The 24,115-nt window shown below is 43.6% G+C and overlaps 2 protein-coding genes across 2 annotated transcripts in view; one reads left to right on the top strand and one right to left on the bottom strand.

Moving 5' to 3' along the window:
- Positions 1-4,890, top strand: part of LOC311229530 (fidgetin-like protein 2) — a gene marked incomplete at both ends in the record, with an annotated part of 66,897 nt that extends 62,007 nt beyond the window's left edge. The window contains one exon of the mRNA XM_084315606.1: positions 3,749-4,890. Coding sequence (XP_084171732.1) covers positions 3,749-4,890 — 1,142 coding nt within the window. The remainder of the gene's footprint in view (positions 1-3,748) is intronic.
- An 11,794-nt stretch (positions 4,891-16,684) lies between these two features.
- On the bottom strand, positions 16,685-23,070 carry LOC311229528 (acidic mammalian chitinase-like; the record flags this gene model as incomplete). Its single annotated transcript, XM_084315604.1, has 11 exons — positions 23,040-23,070; positions 22,635-22,664; positions 20,607-20,808; positions 19,964-20,020; positions 19,684-19,849; positions 19,089-19,213; positions 18,453-18,576; positions 18,003-18,188; positions 17,440-17,556; positions 17,163-17,301; positions 16,685-16,920 (listed from the first exon to the last, which is right to left on the bottom strand). Exons 1-11 carry the CDS (start codon positions 23,062-23,064, stop codon positions 16,685-16,687), a joined length of 1,407 nt encoding a protein of 468 aa, XP_084171730.1. The 5' UTR covers positions 23,065-23,070.
- Positions 23,071-24,115: the final 1,045 nt, after the last annotated feature.

Below are 24,115 nucleotides of genomic sequence, written 5' to 3'. Positions count from 1 at the left end.
AAGTACGGCGGCTGGTGGCGCAGCGGACTAAGCGCTCGTCACCACGCGAGAGACACTGGTATCGATCCGGCTGTCAGTGTTGCCTCCGGCTGGCCGGCGTCATATACTGGCTCAATTGGCAGAGTCAGCGGGTAGTGAGGTAGTGTGTGAGCCTCCCACAACTTACACCTCACAATGAGAGTCCGCGCTGCCAGGTGAAAAGAAGTGGCTGGCTGACTCCGCATGTATCGGATGGGGACATGTGATAGTATCAAACAGGAGGAGAAAAAGTGGATAAAAAAATTAAAAATCTAGAAGTACCAGGGGAAAGGTTATTATTATTATTATTATTATGAATAAAATAAAATAAAACTAGGACCGCATTTTACTGCAACCGCAAAGCATGCTGGGACAAACTGTCTGTATATTGCACAGTCTCTGTGCTGACCCGCTGCGGTAGTCTCAGTGCCCATTATTGCCATTGTTTTTGTCCTCTGGCGGTAAAAAGGTGTACCTCAACAACACAAAGGACTACATGAAAGTCAATGGAGAACTCTGGAAATTTATTCCCCCAAAGTACTTCCTGTTGCCTGATGTGAAACATATTCCCACAGGCTCATCCTTGTGCTCTGTAACATTCTGCGCCAAAGCACAAGCTGAGCGGCCCTTTAGTTTGGTAGATATGCGCGGATTCACACACACACACACACACACACACACACACACACACACACACACACACACACACACACACACACACGCACACTCACATGCACATGCACACACGCACACACTCACCCACACACAGACGCTACCGGAAATCCATAATGTCATCGGATAGCTCCACCTACCGTGGACATAACAAACTGTCCTTCATAGGAATGCAACCTTTAATGAAACTGGTTCGTATTTTAACTGCATCCAGCGTGCTCGTAACGGAGCTGGACACGTCTTGAGTTTGAGCTCTTTAACCCTTTCACTGCCACACTACAGAAGGTTAACCTTTCACTACCACACTACAGACGGTTAACCGTCTGTAGTGTGGTAGTGAAAAGGGGTAACAGTCTGTAGTGTGGTAGTGAAAGGGTTACCTTCTGTATTGTCGCAGTGAAGGGGTTAACCCTTTGGTAGTGTGGTAGTGAACGGGTTAAAGGCTTCATGATCTATGGCTCCGAAGCTACCATTCAGTTAATGGAAATGTCAATAGTGAAAATATTAAGCAGAACATTCACATATTTTAATCACTGCAATAAATTATCTAGCAACAGGAACTAATTAGTGCCCTTTATAATTAGCACATCGTTATTTATTCATTATGGCTTATTGAGTTAGATTGAGAGATGTGAGATTGCATCAACTGTGCTGCACGCATTCCCAGAACAAGATATCGTAAGTCATACTGAGACACAATGAAATGTTGGTTTAAATGAGTGGAAAGTTAATTTCACTGACACTTTATTGATTTGACTTAAAATACCCAATACAGCTGTTAATTAACTATGATTTACAGTTGAAACAACAGCTTATTTCTTGTGTGCATGTGATGTGTGTAGTTCTCTCTGTGTGTGAGTCTGCATGTGTGTTTTGTGTCAGTGTGCGTTATTGTCCATTTCTCTGTTGTGTAGGTGAACTCTTTGTTTATTGCGAGTAGAGGAATAGTGGTATCAGTGTGTGTCTCTGTCTGTATGTATGCTTGCCCATGTTCTTATATCTGCCCAGTTCGTATATTGCCCATGTTCTTATATATGACCATGTTTTATACAGTATGTGCTTATGTTCTTATATGTGCCCAGGTTCTCATATGTGCCCCATGCCAGTAGTTTAGTACGTGTCTCTGAGCTTGGAATGGGAGCACTGGTCCCATGACTGGTTGGGCTGGAATTCCCCCGAAGCATAGGGATTTCTGAGATGCAGGGAGGGGCTTGGCCCGGCCGAGAGAGAGAGAGAGAGAGAGAGAGAGAGAGAGAGAGAGAGAGAGAGAGAGAGAGAGAGAGAGAGAGAGAGAGAGAGAGAGAGAGAGAGAGAGAGAGAGAGAGAGAGAGAGAGAGAGAGAGAGAGAGAGAGAGAAGAGAGAGAGAGAGAGAGAGAGAGAGAGAGAGAGAGAGAGAGAGAGAGAGAGAGAGAGAGAGAGAGAGAGAGGGAGAGAGAGAATCTCTGGATTGGATGAGTAGGATTATTGGACTGAGGGATCATTTAATTTAGGGATCAACATGTGGACCGTTTAGATCCATCTGGTCGTCATGTGACCCAGCCTGATCCACACGTGCACGACCGGAGCAGACCAGTGTGTGTGTATGTGTGTGTGTGTGTGTGAAAATATATGTGTATGTATATGAAAATATGTGTGTATGAAAATATATATGTGTGTGTGTGTATGGAAATTGTGTGTGTGTGTGTGTGTGTGTGTGTGTGTATGAAAATATGTGTGTGTGTGTGTGTGTGTGTGTGTGTGTGTGTGTGTGTGTGCGCCGCGTGTGTGTGTGTGCGTGTGAACCGTGAATGTGTGCATCTTAATTTAATTGACAATAAAAAAAAGGGGTAATAAAAAGGTCTGTTTGCATTACCTCCTACTCCTCTTTGCATTCCTCGTATCGCACCCATTCAAACGTCAGCACTAGCCTAAGGGTGAAACCTATCTCTGGATATCCCATATCTAGATGTAGTGGCTTCTTCCTCTTCGTCCAGTGCGGCTGCAGTCTAGCCCCTCTGGCCTGGGCCCTGGGGTCAGGACAGTTTAATAATACTCTGCAATGTCTGGAATGTCTGCCTAATGCCAGCTCAAAGAGACATGGCCCGCAAAGGCCAATCAAAGCCCACACCACTGAACCGGTGGCTTACTGTGTTTATGTGTGTATGTGTGTGTAAATGTGCATGTGCCAAATCACATAAGACAACAAAACATTTGCAGCGGGTGGAGAATCTTTGAGTGTAGTAGTCGCGTCCAAATCAAACAGCGTTCACGGCGGTAACACCGGCCCGGTCTCTCTCTCTCTCTCTCCCCCTGAGTCTAATGAAAAGTGACTCTGTGCCTTGTCTGCCTGGTAACCCCACCCTCCCTCTCTTCCCCCTGTCCAGCAGACCCCTGAGGTTTGGGCCGAATTAGATCACATGCTCGGTGGGGGTGGGGGCGGGAGGGGGGTCGCGGAGTGGGAGTCGACAACAATGGCCCCACAGAGAGAGGCAAAGGCAGAGGCCAATACGCGGGCTGGTAGAGGCTTAGCGCCGTGGAGACAGAACGCTGACATGGTTCTGGAGGATAGGGTCAGCTGGGTAAAGTGATTACGGGGACTGCCGCAGAACGTGGAGCACTCGAAGGTATATCCGACGACAGGGTTTTTGACCACTGTGCGCTATAGAGCACAGTCGGGGAAAAAAGGGGTCGCTGACGATTGCGTGAAAGAAAACCAGATCTTTATCTTGCCGGTGACTTTATTCACACATGGACAAAGCCTTGCCATAATACAGCACTCCTAAATTGAGTTAAATGTTTTATTATCTAGATAGGAGGGGCTCGGGAGGTAGAGCAGTCGTCTGGTAATCCGGAGGTTCCTCCCCGGGCAGCGTGTCGAAGTGTCCTTGAGCAAGACACTTAACCCCTAACTGCTCCCGATGAGCAGGTTGGCACCTTGCTTGGTCGCCTCTGCCGTCGGTGTGTGAATGTTTTGAATTGGATAAAAGACATTTGTAAATGCACCATTTACCATTTAGATAAAGACGCTGTGTTACTATTTGACGACTAATGTCTTGTCCCTCTGTCCGTCCCTGGCAGGTCTGTTGAAGATGCACTGGTCTCCGGAGCACGGCGCCCCCCTGTCCCAGTGGCCTGAGCAGCACCTGGACGTTTCCTCCACCACCTCGCCCCCCTCAGCCCACAAACATGACCCCTACGCGACCGGCGCTCGGCGCCCCTACGCCCCCGGGGGCTACCCCTGGGCCAGCGACGACATATCGGCCCTGACCGCGTCTTCTCTCCTCAAACGCTATGCCGAGAAGTACTCAGGACTGGACCTGCCCTACGAGCGTCCGGCCTCCGGGGCCTACCCAGAGCCTGGGACTTACCTGAAAACCGAATCCGAGCCCTGGAGTCTGGGCCAGGGCATGGAATGTTACCCCGGACTGGAGGCCTTAGCGGGAGCCAAGGTGGGTTCTGTGGGCCTCTCGGCTACAGGGAGTGTGACAGTAGTGAGCAACCTGGCCTCTGACCCCGGCTACACTGGCTCCTGCAGCACCCCCTCGTCTCAGGATTACCCCCCCGCCTACAATAGCACCTACCTGTCCTCAGGATACTGCCCTCAGCCTAGCGCAGCACTTCCCCCTTCCCCACTGCACTCTCTGCAGCCCGCGCCTGCCCTGGTACCCAGCTACAACCCCAGCACTGTCTACAACTACCCCCCGGGATGTTACCCCCAGACTAGCTACAGCCACCCCAGTGCCTCCTACCTGCCCCCCGGGCTCAGTGCGCCCACTCCCCTGGGTCCCAGGCCCACCGTGGTGGGGGGCAGTTACAGCTACCCCACACACAGCCTTGGAGGGGGCTCTGAGGGGGGGGCGCCGCTGAAACGCAAGGCCTTCGAGATGGCGGCGGAGGAGGAGGAGGACGAGGGAGAGGCGGAGGGCTCGCGCTACAGGAAGTTCGGCAACGGCCATGGGAACGGGCATGGCAAGAGCCACGGCAACGGGCCCGGCAACGGTTACGATATGAGCGGCTCGGCTTCAGACCCGCAGGCCTACAAAGCCGCGAAGCCCCTGATGTCGCCTCCGTACGGGGGGGCGGGGGAGTACAGTCCCCCCGCGGGCCTGGCCGGAGAGAGCGGCGGATCAGGGGAGCACAGCTTCCCGCACCAGCAGAGGCTGTCCATGAAGATACCGGCGTCACATGCACGATCTGAAGACTCCACCGGAGGGCGCTGACGGCCTAGGCTGGCATTTTAAGGAACAGGCCCTCAGTCCTTTTTAAAACCAAGCAGAGTTCTTACTCAGCCAAACACTGGGGAAGAAGCCTTGGATTTGGCATTAAGAAGCCATTTGATTTGGTGAGGGGGGCGGAGAGTGCAAGACTAGCATCTCCCGCTCGCCTTACATTTTTGTTATACATTTTTCTCCAAAGAGTCAGAGGGGCACTTTGCCCTGTAAGATTGAGGTAAGGGTTAAGGATGGGGGGGAGGGGGCGTACGTAGGTATATTCTAGATAGACAGTAGTATTCCCAGACGGTCTAAATGTGTGGCTGACTGTCTCTCTCAGGATTCTATTTATTTCCTTTCTGCTACTGCGGCAGTAACATTGCAATGTTGGTGTTCGAGTGGCCGTAAAAATATATTTGAAAAGGGCCTTTGACTGCAATACCTCCCGCCACACCGTAAGGAAAAGAAAGAAAATCATTTCAGACCAAAAAAGTAAGGAGAGCAATAAGTGAGATGGTGGTGCTGCTCGCCGACAGACTCCTTCAGCACAATCACTACATCACAAGCCGAGTCCAAGGCTTGGCGTGTCACTAGGCTTTAACGTGAATGTTCCCCCTCTCTACCCTTCCTCCTTCCCTACCTCCCCTTCTTCTTTTTCTTCTATTTCTTTAGCCTCTCTGCAGCTTGTAACACCTATAAACCTTTTCTCCCCCCCCCCCTTTTACGTCTTTAACCCCCTGTTTAGATTTGTCTTCGCTAAGCTGCTTATCGATTAATTGAGCAGCAATACATGAAGCCGCCCTTTGACTCGTTTAGATGTAAAGAATGAGGAAGGGAGGAGACACATTTTTTTCTTAAAATGAGAGCGCGATTCTTTACCAGTCAGGACAGGACGTGACAGAACGTAGATCATCTGCAAATTGTTCCCGCTGACGTGCGGATTCTCAACCCTAAAACGAACAGGTGGAACGCATGTGGTAATATCTGCGGTCTCGATCTTTTAGTGACCTGTTTTGAAAAGAAGTGGGGTCCCCCAGGGCTCCTACAGGGCTTCCATGGGGCTCTGCAGAAGAAGAAGTCTCTTAATAATAGTTTATTCGCTAGAAGTTAGCACAAAACAAAAGAATGTATATGAATGACTATTCTGGCATCTCCACACCTACGGACCGTTATGGAATTCTCAACTAAATCATATCTAACAACAAATATCTTCTAGATCGGGGTCCCTGGGACAGAATCTTATGAAATGGGGGTCCGTGGCCTATTTACGTATCAATTTGGGGGTTTCCTTGACATGAGAATGTTTGAGAACCATTGTCACAGCAGGCCATCCTGGCACACGTCCTGTTGGATGCTGCATTTCACCTGTACCAATTTATCAATTTACCAACTTACCTATCTCAGACCAAGCAAGAGTTGTGATTGGAGGATCAAGAATAGAGGGCGGGGTTTGAGATAGGCCAATTGGTGGGGGAGATTCTTCTTAATTTTTTTAATCTTTTATATATAACATATCTGATGCTGCTTATATTTCAGAAGTGATTCATACATCGTCTTTATCAATGTGCTATGATGAAGGAGCTGAGAATTTTAAGTGAGCATTACATTACGTGTGACTGTAGTTAGCCTGTGCCCTGGCCCTGACTGGGTGCACGGCCTAGGCACAGATTACATTAAGTGTGACTTCAGTTAGCCTGTGCCCTGGCCCTGACTGGGTGCATGGCCTAGGCACAGATTACACTACGAGTGACTTCAGTTAGCCTGTGCCCTGGCCCTGTCTGGGTGCATGGCCTAGGCACAGATTACACTACGAGCGACTTCAGTTAGCCTGTGCCCTGGCCCTGTCGGTGTGCACGGCCTAGGCACAGATTACACTACGAGCGACTTCAGTTAGCCTGTGCCCTGGCCCTGTCTGTGTGCATGGCCTAGGCACAGATTACACTACGAGCGACTTCAGTTAGCCTGTGCCCTGGCCCTGACTGGGTGCATGGCCTAGGCACAGAGAATGCATGCAGGTTGCAGTTCTTGGAGAAGATTTGTGAAAATCTGCATTCCGCTTCTCACACTCTCATCTTATCTTATCTTATCTGCCAGTATTTTTTTTTTTTTTTTTTATGCATCTTTACCCCCTTTTTTTTTGCCTCTCAAAAACAATGATTTATAGTCTTGTAAGGAAATACTCAGGAAGAATATTGTTACCTCAGAATTAAATGATAAGAATGTATGTATTATTACCTTACGGGGGCTTTGGGAGCTTTATGGAGGGATGGCGGAGTAAAACATAACGTTGCTCTCTGTAGACTTCAGGGAAACTTAAGAACTTATAGGGCCTTCGATAGTAACGGGACAACGCACATACAGACGCGCAGATGTACACACACACGTAGACGCAGATGTACACATAGATATACACACACACGTAGACGCAGATGTACACATAGATATACACACACACGTAGACGCAGATGTACACATAGATGTACACACACACACGTAGACGCAGATGTACACATAGATGTACACACACACATAGACGCAGATGTACACATAGATGTACACACACACACACACATGTAGACGCAGATGTACACATAGATGTACACACACACACACACATGTAGACACAGATGTACACATAGATGTACACACACACACACGTAGACGCAGAATGTGTGACCCGACAGGTTTGAACGCCCCACACTGCCTCGTAGCTCTGAGAAAAGAAACGCGTGGGTTTGCAGCACCGAGGCCTGAAACGTTGAATGTAATTCAGATATTTTTTTTAAGGACAATACATGCCATTATGAACATCGATGATGTTTTTAGATATATGAGACCTATTTTCTTCATGTATAGATGTATTTCTCTCATAGGTTTTGGTGGAGAAACGAGTGACCTGTGTAATGGTAGTTAGGGGAGGGGGGGAAGAACACTTTTGATGGACAAACCGACAACAAATGAAAAGCGTTCTCGATAGCAAACTTCGACGAATGACACATCCATTACATAAACCTAAATGATCTATGATAGATGTGTTTATTAAATGTCTTAACTGTGTGTATCCGCATCTTTAATAGTCTGTAGGATCCTGTATCCAGGCCTGATAGTGTTCCTTCCATCAGTATACAGTTCCTGTTGACCATATTTTCACGGCGGCCATTTTGCTCTTATGTCACACACTCAGGTTGGGATTCCTTTCCACCCTGTTCCCACCTAGGGAACCTGAGCGTGACGTAAGAGCAAAATGGCTGCCGCATGTGAATATGGTCAATTCCCTCTCTGTGTTATTCGGATACTGTATGTACTGTATATGGCTCAGTATAGCATCATCAACGATCGATCAAAGAGAGAATGGATCAATTATGACCCAATACTGGAAAGTATCAGGGGCTTCAATTCTCTTTTCAATTCAGTTAATTCAGGATAGTGAAGAAAAAGGTAATATTATCCAACCTATTGACAAAGTCAATAACAATGAATGTTCCATCAAAAGTAAACAACAATTTCTGTTAACATTTCCTTGAATTGATTGAATTGTAAAAGTGAATCGATCCTGACACCGATTCGACTCTTCGTCCCCTGATCAGGTGTATTGAGCGTTATAGCATTCAGTCACACACAGTATGTGATCCCTTCAGGAAGTGTGCCATAATATTACCTACCTTTGTAACATGTTTACTTTCTTTTCACTCACAATGCTCATGAGCTCTCTTAAAACCCGAAATGACTCCTGGGTAAAAGCATGCCCAGTGAGAGAATTATTCTGAACATAAAAAGCAATAAATATTGATGTCTCTTTCTCAAAAGCCAGCGTTTATAAAACAACGCCATGGCGGGGAAATTATATTTCTACTTAAGAAATAATGTAGATTAATTACAATATGTTAAGGGTCATATCAGTAAGATATTTTATTGTTCTGGAATGAGAACCATGCTGACTCATACCAAGTTCAACTTTGTGGAATAAAATCATGTAATTTAATGGCCGAGTCAAAATGGTCGTCACTGTTACGAACCGTTTACACTCAACCATTAAATGACAACCATTATTCCACCTGAATTGAACTTGAATTTCTTGATTCTACACGGTTCTCATCCCAAAACAATCAAATATCTTACCAATACGACCTTTAAATGATAATGAGTGCTTAGCCCTTGGATATAGAAATTCACGAAGAAGTGCTTGGCGACATGATTTTAATAAGCCGGTGAACTCCACCTCTTTGAATGTCCTCTACATTGAACTGAACGTCGCGACAAATGACAGTATTCGCTTGGCTTCTTTGATGTCGCTGTGGCCCCCGCTGGTGTTTTCTTTCCGATTCGCTGAAGTAATAATAAGTGTTCATCGTGGAGTTGAGTTTGTCCAACAAATGTGGGATTTCAATGTTATCTTTGTAATTCAGTAGTACCTTTGTTAATGTATCTTGTACATTCTCTGTAACCATTTCTACCTCATTTTGAAGACGTTGTACATGGAAATATTTATTTCATGTCATTTCACATGTCATTTAAGGAACAATGTTGATCATTCTTGAACTGTTGATATAGTCTACCTCACAAAAAGGCCGTACTTTAAAAGAAAATTCTTTCATGGAAATGAAGATATTATACCAAACAAACCTTTGTCTTGTCTTCTTTTTGTGTGAAATCCAAATCACTTGCCGTGTGAATGTGACACCGAAAGTACTCGGCCTGAATAAAACTGCCTTAGCTATGGTTTTTCGTCTCAAGGATTCAATCATAAACAGGTAAAGGCTCAGCCATGACAATGCACAATTGACCTATTGTCCGAGGAAATCAGAATCAGAAAGGGCTTTTGCCAAGTTTGCACATACAAGGAATTTGTCTTGGTCTTTTGGTGCATCAACATTAACAGACAATTAGAGTACAATCAAATTAAATGGAATATATCAACTACATTTTAATAAAGATGCAATATAATATAGGACAGGGCTGTACAATTGTAGTAGAATATACTGTATGCACTCAATTTGAATAAAGATACAATATAATATAGGACAGGGCTGTACAATTGTAGTAGAATATTCTGTATGCACTCAATTATTTGAATAAAGATACAATAGAATATAGGACAGGGCTGTACAATTGTGCAGTATTGTAGTAGAATATATACATTCAATTAGAATAAAGATACAGTGCAATTGTGCAAAAACATGTAGTCCAGGAAGGGTGTGTTAACCCTCCAGTCACCCTTCAAAAAACCCACTACCTGTCTCCCTAGTGACCGAAACTGCGATCTCAGTAAAACATATCTTTTTCATGTATTGTTCAGATTTTTTTTTCATGAATATCATTATTAACTTCAGTCCTCACCATACATATTGAATATTTATTCATTTTCAGGATTTTAACCATTTCTTAAATTAGGGTTGGGGTTAGGGTTAGGCTAGGGTAACCCTGCGACTAGGGTGAAAGGTGTGACACTTGTTGTTCACACGCTTAATAGTGATTGTTTTCAAAAAACAAACATGGATTATTGTAATGTGTGTCCAAGATGTGATACTGAGCTACTTTTTTGGCATATACTGTACATAAAATCTAGCCAACGCTATCCACAAACACAAGTAAAAAGAAAAAAAGGCTTTTTGACCAGAACTGCGACAAGGGTGACTGGAGGGTTAATGTAACACATTGTGACAGACGCTTGTCTTCTGTATAGTGAGCAACGGTTGTGATTGGAGGATCAAGAAAAGAGGGTGGATTTGAGTTAGGTCAATTATTTTACTCACTATTAAACACTTTTCTTATCATCTTTACCAAAACATGGGTAGTGAGATATAGATTAGGTTTACGATGGCCATAGAGACGCAATGCAGTCTATAAAACCTGACTAGTATCACAGGTGAACATTTTAGTGTTTTGGCCTGTGATTATTTTAGTAGGCTGTATTCTGTCAGGGCAGATGGAGCTGGATGCCTCCTGAGGCCTGACTGTTCTGTCCCCCCAGACTAAAGTGGCCACAAAATGTCATTAAAGGGTAATATATATATTTATTTTTTACCCTATTTCCTAATCATCAATAATGTTGTCATTGACCTTGATATCCACCAACCAAAAGCGAGGGAGGTCTACAGGCACGCAACAGTCTTCACACCAACAGCTAACCTGGAGACCTTTCCCCCTCTCCAGTTACACTCAAACGCGAGGGCCTGCTGACATACACTGTAATAGAACTCTGGGGCTTGCACACATCAAACACTACTCGACCTGATCAGAGTAAAGACTTGTCCCCCTGTTGACTCTTTTGTCAGGTAAGTTAACATGTTGTAACTAGGGCTGTCTGTTTATCGCGTTAATTAGATTAATTAATTACACAGCAAATTATAGCGTTATGAAAATTAACCCAAAATTAATTACAATTTTTTTTTTTTTTTATATATAATATTTTTTTTGTATCTCATTCATTCCATAATAATGTAGAATACACATTTACAGACTTTTTTATTTTTTAATATGGTCCATTTGCATGTTCTTGGTATCTGATTCTAGGGAGATCTATCTCAGGGAATGTATTCCCAGTGTCAGAAATACTGTGGGCTAGATCCACAAAGAATGGATTCCCTGGTCTGCATCCCCTTAACAATTGTGTGCCGTACTGTATTGTACCCATTCTGCAATCTGTTAATAACATTTTCATTCAATCAATCAATCTGCGCGGTGATTGATTGAATGAAAATTTTATTTTGAGTAAATTGTAATGAACCAAATGAGAATATCAATACATTTTTTTGTATCTTTGACTGTGAATAACACCATGCTCAAATTGACCAGACCTGAAAAATCTAAGCAAATTAATAGATGGAAGATGATTAAACAGAAGGTTTTGTAGATACAGTACTGAATTCTGCCATCCGGACACATGCAATTTGAAATATGATTATATAATATAGAATATCAGGCATAAAATGGTTATGCGATTAAAATGCGATTAATTAGATTAATTAATTACAAATCCTGTAATTAATTAGATTAATTTTTTTAATCGCCTGACAGCACTAGTTGTAACATATGTTTAAAGCCCAAATCCGTGATTTTCCTGACCAGATAAATCTGGGGTTCATTCATCTTCAAAGAGTTTGATCTGTAGATGAGAAATAAGCACATTTACAAACATTACCAATGCGGCAAACCTTTTACAGCCACACAATACAGCAAATAGAATAAACAAAACCTCACCTGTTGCTTAGTCTTATCCAGGTGTCAAGAGCTCAGTCGACTAGAAAATGGAAACATGTCCCCATTACTGTTTTGCTACCTATGTAGGCCTTTAACACCAATGCATTTTGTGTGGCAAAACTGAAAGTCTTATCGCGCGTATATAAAAGTAACCCTTCTACATTATCAAAGGTTGTACATTCCATCCACTACCACAATCTTCCACCCTCTACCACAGACTCAAAAAAGCTCACAGAATCACCCAATAGACCACCGCAACACTTTGGTATTTTGAGCTGTAGCTACAACCATAGATAAATATAAAGTCTTTATATATATCTATGGTTACAACCACTTAACGTTTTGTACCGGATCTCCTCTCTGGTAAATAAGAATACCCTGAAGACTCTAACAGGAGCACTCATTCAAGGGTTCTACGACTATGCTTGCACCTCGTGGTACCAAAGCACCTCAAAGGCACTAAAAATAAGATTACAAACATCACAAAACAAACTGGTCAGACTACTGCTTGGCCGTACTCCTAGAACCCACCTCACCCTTGCCCACTTTGACAATCTAGGATGGCTTAGAGTAGACGACAGAGTACAGCAACTTGCAATGGGCCTGGTCTACAAGATACACTACACCACTAAGATACCCATGTAGCATATACCTGTCGAAATACTTCCCAAAGGTCAGTGAAGTCCACGACCACAACACCAGAGGGAGGTCCACAAATCACGTCCAACCCAGATTCGGCTCAAACAAGGGACTAAACACGTTTTGCAATTATGCCACAATAATGTGGAACGCCCTACCCACAGCCGTAAAAGGGATGTGAATCCCTGCCTTCCTTCAAAACCGCTCTCAAAAGAGCACTTAGAAACTGGCCCCCCGGTAAATCACCGGATGTATATATTATTTTTATGATCTCTTTTTCTTACACAGTATCGTATATTTGTATGTCTTGTATGTCATAAATGTCTTGACGACACATCACTTTGGCGAACTCTAGCGGCTCGGGTGTGCATATTCTTTAATACAACATATAGATTGAATTAAAGCCCTATCTGTTGCCTGTCGATTGCCATCCGTTGAGCGGTTCTTGAGTTACATGCCGATATGTGAGGCGTGCGCCGAAGTACATGGCAGACTTAAAAAAAAAAAAAAAACCACTCCCGACTCCCGAGCCTCTACCTCCATCAATCATTTGGCGATCTCGAAAATTATTGGACAGGGTTGTAACCAATGAGTCTGGCTTTCCAATAATACCCCACGCGGGAATGAGCGTATCAGGGATCTAGGTGAAAAGTCACGAGCGCAAACAGGAAAAGAAATTTCCACAGAATGCATTGGAGTCAATGAGGAAATCGTTTTCTGCAGCCTTTTTTTATTATAAATTTATTTTATATATTTTTTTTTAACTTTTTACCAAAATCACTCCTAATCACTAATAACTTCTGGACTACAGAAAAACGTGAGTAACAAGTTTTTCTACAACTCAAGTTCAGACCTATGTTACTCTATTTCATTAGCACTAAAAGTGAATTTTCCTTATTGTATCGGATACTTCAGAATGTCATCTTTCAAAAGAGACCAGGCTCATGCATGTGCTATAAGTATAAAGTATAGTATTTTGGTTACCTTACTCCTGGGTAAAAGCATGCCCAGTGAGATAATTAGTCTGAACATGATGTCTCTTTCTCAAAAGCCGGCATGTTCATAAAATATATTTCTATTTAAGAAATAATGTAGATTAATTACAATATGTTAAGGGTCATATCAGTAAGATATTTGATTGTTCTGGAAAGGTGACTCAAACCAAGTTCAATTTCGTGAAATAAAACCATGTAATTTAATGGCCGAGTCAAAACGGTCCTCACTGTTACTGAGCGTTTACACGGTCAGTGTGACACGCTCTGAATATCCTGCTGCTTTTGTTCCGATATCACAAGGTCTGGGAGCCAATTCTGCCGCTCCGCTCAGTACGGGGGACAACGGCAAACCTATATATCTCTCGTTGGAAAAAATAAATGTTTTCAGTGATTAGTTAGAGGGGTAAGAGTCGGAGACAAAGGGCCATGTGTGTGATGTAAGGGCCCCACGAGAGGCTGAGGGGAGGGGGGGGTCGAGGAGAGGAGAAAGGAACACTGGAGAAAGCTCGCCTTCTCGCCCCCTGGACCCAGCCCACCCTCCCGTCCAGGACTCTATTGTCTGGAGGGCGGAGGGCATGCGGTGGCGTGTGACAGATGTCCAAAACTATTGTCTCTCCATCACCAGCTACTCTGGGCCTGCTGCCACATCCAAGAATTCCGCTGCAAAAAAAACAAAAAGGCCCCTCTTTCAGCCAAATGGTCCATCTCACCCTATACTCTACTGCCTTGTCTCCGCTAGCCGGGGGTTTAGCCGCGCTGTGGCCTGTCTGGCACACAGTGAGTGTCTCCATTGTCGTTAGAACCAAACCTGGCTGGACCCTGGGGCTGAGATAGCCACCTTTCACAACCTGGTCAGACCTGAGCCTAAGCTGGCTGGGACTGTTGTAAATGGTAAATGGTGCATTTATATAACAGCTTTTAGTCAAAGCGCTTTACAATTTTGTTCCTCACATTCACCCATTCACTCACACATTCACACACCGACGGCGGAGGCGACCATACAAGGTGCCGACCTGCTCATCGGGAGCAATTAGGAGTTAAGTGTCTTGCTCAAGGACAATTCGACACGCTGCCCGGGAGGAGTGGGAATCGAACCGGGAACCTTCCAATTACCAGACGACCGCTCTTCCTCCTGAGCCACTGTTGTATCATCGTGGTTTAGCTTGTGTTCCACAGTTGTTGGTGTGAATTATGAAAGGTTTCCTAGCAACCCGAGAGTTTACAAGAAAGGCAATGGAGACGCAAACCCAACCATACCATAGTACCATACCATACCATACCATAGTACCATACCATACCATACCAAACCTGGCCATGGCTACTAGCCCCAGCCAGGCTGAACATAGCTAATGGAGACAAGGCATATCTACTTACTAGCTAACTAACTATACCTCTTCTCTATCTAATTCATAGAGATGAGATGATTTGATCTATTTGAAAATTGCGGCGGATAAGGTGTGTGAGATGCTGAAGGCATGGTCAGAGAGTGAACTCAGTCAGAGTTTTTTTTTTGGTCCACTTTTTCTCCCATTTTCTATATTTTCTCCCATCCCAATTTCGTATCATCCAATTCAACCCTCCCCTGTCACGGACGCTGTTTCTTGCCTCCCACAAGCCGGCTGCAATGTGGACTAAGTCATACATAGCACAAGTCCCCTCCGGTACTTGAGGTAACAGCAGTCGCATCTTTTCACCTGCGCAGCTCGATCTCTCAGTGGCGAGGAGTAACGCGTGGGAGGCTCACGCTGCCCCCGACACTTCCTGATTCTACTGCGCAGGCGCACCAACCGACCTGTAGGAGTCGCTGTCCACAACGCCCGATCCCCACCCATCAGTTTCCCACCCCCTAATACGGCCAATGTGTATTAGTACGGACGACCAGCTAAACTGAAAGCAAATGTGGAGCGCTGGGCTCGAACTGACGAGCCCAGCGTCTCCAGCATTTCGTGGCGAGCGCCTTGCCCACTAGGCCACGTAGCCGCCCTTGAACTCAGTCAGAGTTAAAAGTATAATCTGTGATCGCTGCATGCCGCCCCCCCCCCTTTTAAAACACTGTCACCATACTACTGTACTGTAAACAATCAGAAGTCGTCTCTTACATTGGCTCTTTTTTAGTTGAATCAACTACATAGGGGTAGAATCAATCAAATAGGAGTGACTTGATATTTAATATTCACTCTCTTGTTGATTCAAGAAAAAAGAAAAGCTGATGCAAAAAGTGTAAGTTGAGTTTTTTACTGTGTGGTTTTGTGTTAAAGGGGCACGCCAACATTCTGGGAACCGTCTTCCCCAGAGTCAGACAATTATATAGGTGAAAGATAGATGACAATTTCCCCTCTGTCTGTTATATTTCTGGTGTTAATGTATCTGTTATATTCTGTAAGCTTTGTTCTGCTGCACCGCTGTTTACTACTGTTACAGTCATACATGCATTAACTTATGGGGTGATGATTACGATAATGATGATGTTGTCATTGATGATGATAATGATTGGTGTTGACCACATCTCTGATAATCTCAAAGTTCTGCTACTATAAAGAACTTCTTGGTACCTTTTTGGTCTATGGTGAGATTATTGACACTGACTGTAAATAGAGCTGATTAATAGAAGACACAAGAGACTCCTTTAAATCATGTATTTATTTGGAGTAGATCTGTGATGTTACTTTCTATGGAACTCCAAGTACATGGGTCATACCAGCATGGTCTTTAGGGATGCACCGATATTAACCAATATTACAGATGTTGATATGATCTGTATACATAAAACAAATGTCTATGATAATTACTGAAACAATCGTATGTTGCGTCATTGTCACATGCAAGTAACATTACCCAAACAAACACACACAATGGCAGCTAGACAGAGAAATAATATATGGATACATGGTGCCCACCCAGATCCCAGACCAGCTCCTAACCGAAGAAGGCTGGAGGAGTAATTCTATAGAACTGGAACCAAGTCCTTTTTAAGGCCAGTTGCAGCACTTGCAGCTGACGTCGAAGACCAGGCCGGCACCACAGTGCAGGTCGTAGGCCTGTCCGTGGGAGCACTCGTAGAAGTGGTTCTTGTTGGTGAGGTCAGGGTAGAGTCCGTCGGACTTGCCAGCGCAGAAGCCAGTTCCACCACTTCCACCACCACCGCCTGGCTGGGTCACTGGATGTGTGGTGGGGATGACAGGTGGCAGGGGGGGGGCTGTGCAGTCTAGGTGAGACAGAGGAAGATATATCATCAAGAGGGTGTGTGTGTGTGTGTGTGTGTGTGTGTGTGTGTGTGTGTGTGTGTGTGTGTGTGTGTGTCTCTGTCTGTCTGTCTGTCTGTCTGTCTGTCTGTCTGTCTGTCTGTCTGTCTGTCTGTCTGTCTGTCTGTCTGTCTGTCTGTCTGTCTGTCTGTCTGTCTGTCTGTATGACTGTCTGTCTGTCTGTCTGTCTGTCTGTCTGTCTTACCGCCGCCAATTCCTAGGCCGGTCTTGATGGTGTTGATCAGAGGATATCTCCCCTGGCCACAGAAGGTGCCGGTGAAGTCATCCATGTCCAGACTCCAGACCATGGCTCCTCCAAAACCACTCTTCTTCAGCCAGTCAATCTGTAGAGAAACACTGAGTGGTTAAACTGGGACTGTAGAGAGACACAGAGTGGACACAGACCCAGTCATAAAGCATAGCGACCAAACACAAGATTAGTGATGCATGCAACACATCTGAACAATCGCATATAAACAGACCTTGATGTTGAAACTCTTGATGTTGTCATATCCGACCCAGATTTCACTGGTGAAGGCATAGGGCACCTGCTGAGGGGCGTCCCAGGCCTCAGTGGCTGTCTTCAGGAAGGTGCAGATCTGAGGGGAGAGGGGGCAGAGATTTAGGTCTCTTTCTCACACATGCACACAAACATCAAACAAATAGCTACACATATTAAGTAAAGAGAGCCAAGACGTGAAGCTCAGCATGGCTCAATGGGCAGAGCATGGCACTAACTCTAACAAGGATAGAGGTTCAATTCCCACTAGGAGTCTGAAGAAGCGTGGTGTGTTCGAAATGTCACTATTCTGTGGTGTGAATACATTCTTTGCGTCTGGATATTTCAGTGTGCAGACTTTATAGTTCCCTGTTGCGCACTCACGCTCGTTCCACCACCTTAAGATCATTGGATGTGTGTTTTTTGTTTTGTAGTCAATTTACCTGTCTCATCATATCTCACCTCATAGTAGGACAACAAGTCTTAAGTCTCATCTTATCTCACCTCATAGTAGACCAACATGTCTCAAGCCTAATTTCTTCTCACCTCATAGTAGGCCAAAAAGCCAGCCTGACGGGTGAAGGGACCGGCAGGTCCAGCTCCATTGTTGGGAGCTCCCACAGCTGTGTTAGAGGAGGAGGCCAGACGGAAGTTGTGTCCATAGGTGGCCATACCAACCAGCAGCTTCTCAGCTGGGGCACCGTTGCTCTTCCAGTAGTTCATAGCATAGTCCTAAGGAGAGGGAACCAGGCGCTGCTATGAGAAGAATTATCACACTAATTCATTCAGCCATTACTACCACAGCTATATAAAATTGAAATGAACAAAACATTATGTATAAGAAAGCTATTGATTTCCCCACAGAAAACACAAACCGCCATAAGCCCAGTGGTTAGAAGTAGCGCTTTAATGATAATCAAGCATCAAAATATGCTGGATAACAGCATCTGCTAAATGCCTAAAATATGATCATAGTAAATGAATCCTCCAGCTCACCATGTTGAAGTAGATGAGGTCTCCCTTGTCGGCGGGGCCTTTGTAGAGAGGGCTGTTCTCTCCAACCACATGTTCCCAGGAGCCGTGGAAGTCGTAGGTCATCACATGGAAGTAATCCAGCAGGCTGGTGACAACAACACATGGGGATAACAGTCAATGAGGGTTCAGGGTTGTGTTCCTCTGCTTAAAGGTAGAATCTGTAATGCCATCAAGGCAAAAGAGCCCTGCTTTGGTATTGCACTTTATTGACATTTCTTTTTGTTTTGGTTTGATGTGTGGATTGGAGTTTAGTAACTTATTATAGTGTGGGTTTCTCCAGACCTCCCTTGGCAGAGCCTGAGGTGTGGCCAGCAACCCCTCCTCCTATCCCCACTCAATTCCAACCCACACATCAGACCAAAACAAAAAAATTAAACAATGTGTAATACCCAGATGGGCTCCTTTGTCTAGACTAGAGGCTGGTGTTTGATGGCATTACAGATTTTACCTTTAAGTCCCAACATTATTTTTTATTGATAACCGTACGCGTGTGCTTGTGTACGTAATATTTGTATGTGTGTGTGTGTAGGTGTGTGGGCATATGAAAACGTGGGAGTGCATGAGAGCAGGTGTGCGTGTGCACGTCTGTGTACTAACGCTCCGATCTCAGCAATCTGGTATCCAGTCTCAATGGTTCCCTTTCCAGCAGAGACGGCAGCCGTCAGCATCAGACGAGGACGGTTGGTGCTCTTGCCCTCCGCCTCAAAAGCCGTCAGCAGCTCCTACAAGAGGGACAGGAGGAGGCAAGGAGGAGGAGAGGAGGTGTAGGTATATTGTATTGTTGCATTATATTGAGATACATTCATGTGATAGACCTCCTAAGGGCCCGCGTCCACCTGCCTCATATTTATGACCGCAAGCGTCTTTTTTCAATGTATCCCAATGGGGAGGGAGCGTATGCGGCCGCCTATAGGAAATGCGCTGCAGTCGGCTTCTTTTTTCATCGCCTTTCAGCTTTTTTGTGCGGCCGCACACAGCGTTTAAAGTTGAAACTTCAGACAACCAAACACTAGGCTCGCGCTGCGTTTTTTTTTTCTCACCGCAAGCGCTCCACCCCAGTACTACCGGCGCACTGCCAGCGTTTTTCAGCTGGAAATGTGAGCTAAGTGGACGCGGGCCCTAAGGGTGCTATTATTATAATAATGATAATAATAATAACAATATCATATCATATGGATTAAAGCAGACAGACCTGACACAGGACAGTGTAGCGCGCCTTGTCCACAGATGGGGAACCACGAGACCCGGGGTACTCCCAGTCAAGATCCAGACCATCAAACCCGTATTGGCGCAGGAACTTGATCACACTGGTGATGAAAGTCTGGCGGTTAGCAGGACTGGCCACCATGGCTGTGAACCTGAGGAGAGAGACAATATCAATCAGCATCTTAACTGAGGAGAGAGACAATAACAATCAGCATCTTAACAAGGGACTCAAGGGCCTGGCATCATTGATCCTATTGGATACTCACTTGGCAGTGCCGAAGTTCCATCCTCCAATAGCCAGCAGAGTCTTCAGGTTGGCGTTGCTGAAAGCAGAGGAAAGTGTATTTTGATTTAGCGCTCTGCGTCTTTTTTGGTCAGTGGTACAGGAAGCTACCAGAGGACACTGAATCATTGTGGTGTGTTAATTACAGCTCAATGAAATGAATCCATATTGCAATCCTTATCTCTATTCTCTCATCATTTCACTGAGCCGTAATTAAGGATTAACACAAGGATTCAGTGTCCTCTGACGACATCATGGGAGGAGACATTCAAACCCATTAACTTTCAAACTAACTGAATGTGTACAAAACGGTTTGGGATATGTGTGAGATTATGTGCAAAATAAATCAGTTTTTTCCTGTGAAGTGTCCCTTTACATACAGTACTACTGAGTATCAAAACTTTTGTGCTTGAGTAAAAGTACTTAATTACTACCCCTGGTTATGTGAACATTTCATGCATATTAACATATATGTGTGTGTGTGTAAATATATATATATATATATATATATATATATATATATATATATATATATATATATATATATATATATATATATATATATATATATATATATATATATATATATATATATATATATGTATACAGTATATGTATGTACTAACTCTTTCTTGAGGGCCTGGAACTCAGCATAGAGCTTCACGTCATCCCACTCGTAGGTCTTGATCATGTTGCTGTCCATCCCGGCGAAGGCATAGATGAGGTGGTCACAGAGACACGGGTCCACGTTGGTGGGGAAGTACTTTCCTGCTCCGGGACGGTACTGTCCCCAGTTGGTGAAGTAGCAGGAGAGCACGTATGATGACGCTGTGGGAGGTGAGGTACAGGTGCAGGTTGAGATGTGGCACAGGTACAGGTTTGGGTGTGGTACAGGTACAGGTACAGGTACAGGTTGGAGGATATTCTGCCGTCGTTGTGACATATTGGGACTAAACACCTTGTAACTTAAATTTGAGTGTTTGTTCATTTATTTTCTGTATCTGCATTTAAAGTTTCCACAGATCGTTATGTGCAGAGTGAGGGTTCGGGTTAGGGAACCACTTCAGAACATAGAAGATGTATTACATTATATACTGTATTATACTGTATCTTACCTAACTGTTACATTATATACTGTATTATACTGTATCTTACCTAGCTGTTACATTATATACTGTATTATACGGTTTCTTACCTAACGGTTACATTATATACTGTATTATACTGTATCTTACCTAACTATTACATTATATACTGTATTATACTGTATCTTACCTAACTGTTACATTATATACTGTATTATACTGTATCTTACCCAGCTGTTACATTATATACTGTATTATACTATATCTTACCTAACTATTACATTATATACTGTATTATACTGTATCTTACCTAACTGTTACATTATATACTGTATTATACTGTATCTTACCTAACTGTTACATTATATACTGTATTATACTGTATCTTACCTAACTGTTACATTATATACTGTATTATACTGTATCTTACCTAACTGTTAAATTATATACTGTATTATACTGTATCTTACCTAACTGTTACATTATATACTGTATTATACTGTATTATACTGTATCTTACCTAACTGTTAAATTATATACTGTATTATACTGTATCTTACCTAACTGTTAAATTATATACTGTATTATACTGTATCTTACATAGCTGTTACATTATATACTGTATTATACTGTATCTTACCTATTATACTGTATCTTACCTAGCTGTTACATTATATACTGTATCTTACCTAGCTGTTACATTATATACTGTATCTTACCTAACTGTTACATTATATACTGTATTATACTGTATCTTACCTAGCTGTTACATTATATACACTATTATACTGTATCTTACCTAGCTGTTACATTATATACTGTATTATACTGTATCTTACCTAACTGTTACATTATATACTGTATTATACTGTATCTTACCTAACTGTTACATTATATACTGTATCTTACCTAGCTGTTACATTATATACTGTATCTTACCTAGCTGTTACATTATATACTGTATCTTACCTAACTGTTACATTATATACTGTATTATACTGTATCTTACCTAGCTGTTACATTATATACACTATTATACTGTATCTTACCTAGCTGTTACATTATATACTGTATTATACTGTATCTTACCTAACTGTTACATTATATACTGTATTATACTGTATCTTACCTAACTGTTACATTATATACTGTATTATACTGTATCTTACCTAACTGTTACATTATATAGTGTATTATACTGTTTCTTACCTAACTGTTACATTATATACTGTATTATCCTGTATCTTACCTAACTGTTACATTATATACTGTATTATACTGTTTCTTACCTAACTGTTACATTATATACTGTATTATACTGTATCTTACCTAACTGTTACATTATATACTGTATTATCCTGTATCTTACCTAACTGTTACATTATATACTGTATTATACTGTATCTTACCTAACTGTTACATTATATAGTGTATTATCCTGTATCTTACCTAACTGTTACATTATATACTGTATTATACTGTATCTTACCTAACTGTTACATTATATACTGTATTATACTGTATCTTACCTAACTGTTACATTATATACTGTATTATACTGTATCTTACCGAGCTGCACGTGCAGCAGGAGAGCCAGACCTGCAGAGAGAAGGGGATTGAGAAGGAAAGAGAGACAGAGAGAATTAGAAAGAAGTAGAATTACATTTGTACACATACCAGGAATGCATCCTCTGCATTAAACCATCCTAACTATTTAGGAGCAGTGGGCAGCCACAGTCTGGTGCCCAGGGACCAACTCCACGTCTAATGCCAGTGCCTTGCTCAAGGGAAACGGCAGGAGTATGTATGTTTTTAAATTAAGTAATGAACATTAAGATAATCACTCATTCTGATGCACTGTTATACAACATCATGATGATCACAAGTATATTCAGTTTGAATGCCTAAAATACCTACAAATACCAACATATTTAACCTGCAAAAAAAAGGATGAGAAGCAACTTCTCAACTTACCAACGAAGATGAGGAGTTTACCCATGGTGCCTCTGTACAATGATCTGAAGGTCTGCGGCCCTTTATATACTCACCTGGTCAGTCTCCATATCTGTATGTCATGTTTGATCTGGCTCATTTGTTTTGACCAAGACCTAGATATTCCATTGACATTGTTGAAAGGACTGATAAACTTGAAATGCCCTTTGATAATGAAATTCCGTGTATGATTGTACGTTCACATTTAAACTTAGTAATTTAGCTGACGCTTTTATCCAAAGTGACTTACAAGTTATGTACAAGTCAGCAGGAAGGGTACAACTCTGGCAGCTAAGGGTACATTTTTTATTTATTTTAATTAAAAAAATTTATTTAAACTTGAAAGGCAACTAAGGTTTCCTTCATGTCACATCGATACGTACAGAACACGTAGAACTTAAAACACGTACAACTTGATTGACAATGGTTGGAGATCATGGTTTTAAACCCTGACCGGTCCTGGTCCCGTACAGCTAGTCTCCAGGGCTCTGTCCTGACCGGTCCTGGTCCCTTACAGCTAGTCTCCTGTGGGCTCTGTCTTGACCAGTCCTGGTCCCTTACAGCTAGTCTCCAGGGCTCTGTCTTGACCAGTCCTGGTCCCTTACAGCTAGTCTCCAGGGCTCTGTCCTGACCGGTCCTGGTCCCCTACAGCTAGTCTCCAGGGCTCTGTCCTGACCAGTCCTAGTCCTCTACAGCTAGTCTCCAGGGCTCTGTCCTGACCGGTCCTGGTCCCCTACAGCTAGTCTCCAGGGCTCTGTCCTGACCGGTCCTGGTCCCCTACAGCTAGTCTCCAGGGCTCTGTCCTGACCGGTCCTGGTCCCCTACAGCTAGTCTCCAGGGCTCTGTCCTGACCGGTCCTGGTCCCCTACAGCTAGTCTCCAGGGCTCTGTCCAGACCGGTCCTGGTCCCTTACAGCTAGTCTCCAGGGCTCTGTCCTGACCGGTCCTGGTCCTCTACAGCTAGTCTCCAGGGCTCTGTCCTTATCAGTCCTGGTCCCTTACAGCTAGTCTCCAGGGCTCTGTCCTGACCGGTCCTGGTCCCCTACAGCTAGTCTCCAG

Source organism: Notolepis coatsorum, assembly GCF_963971535.1.
Source record: "Notolepis coatsorum genome assembly, chromosome: 6".
Classification (NCBI taxonomy): Eukaryota; Metazoa; Chordata; class Actinopteri; order Aulopiformes; family Paralepididae; genus Notolepis; species Notolepis coatsorum.
The sequence above is the reverse complement of the archived record's forward strand: the minus strand, read 5'-3'. Positions and strand labels throughout refer to the sequence as shown.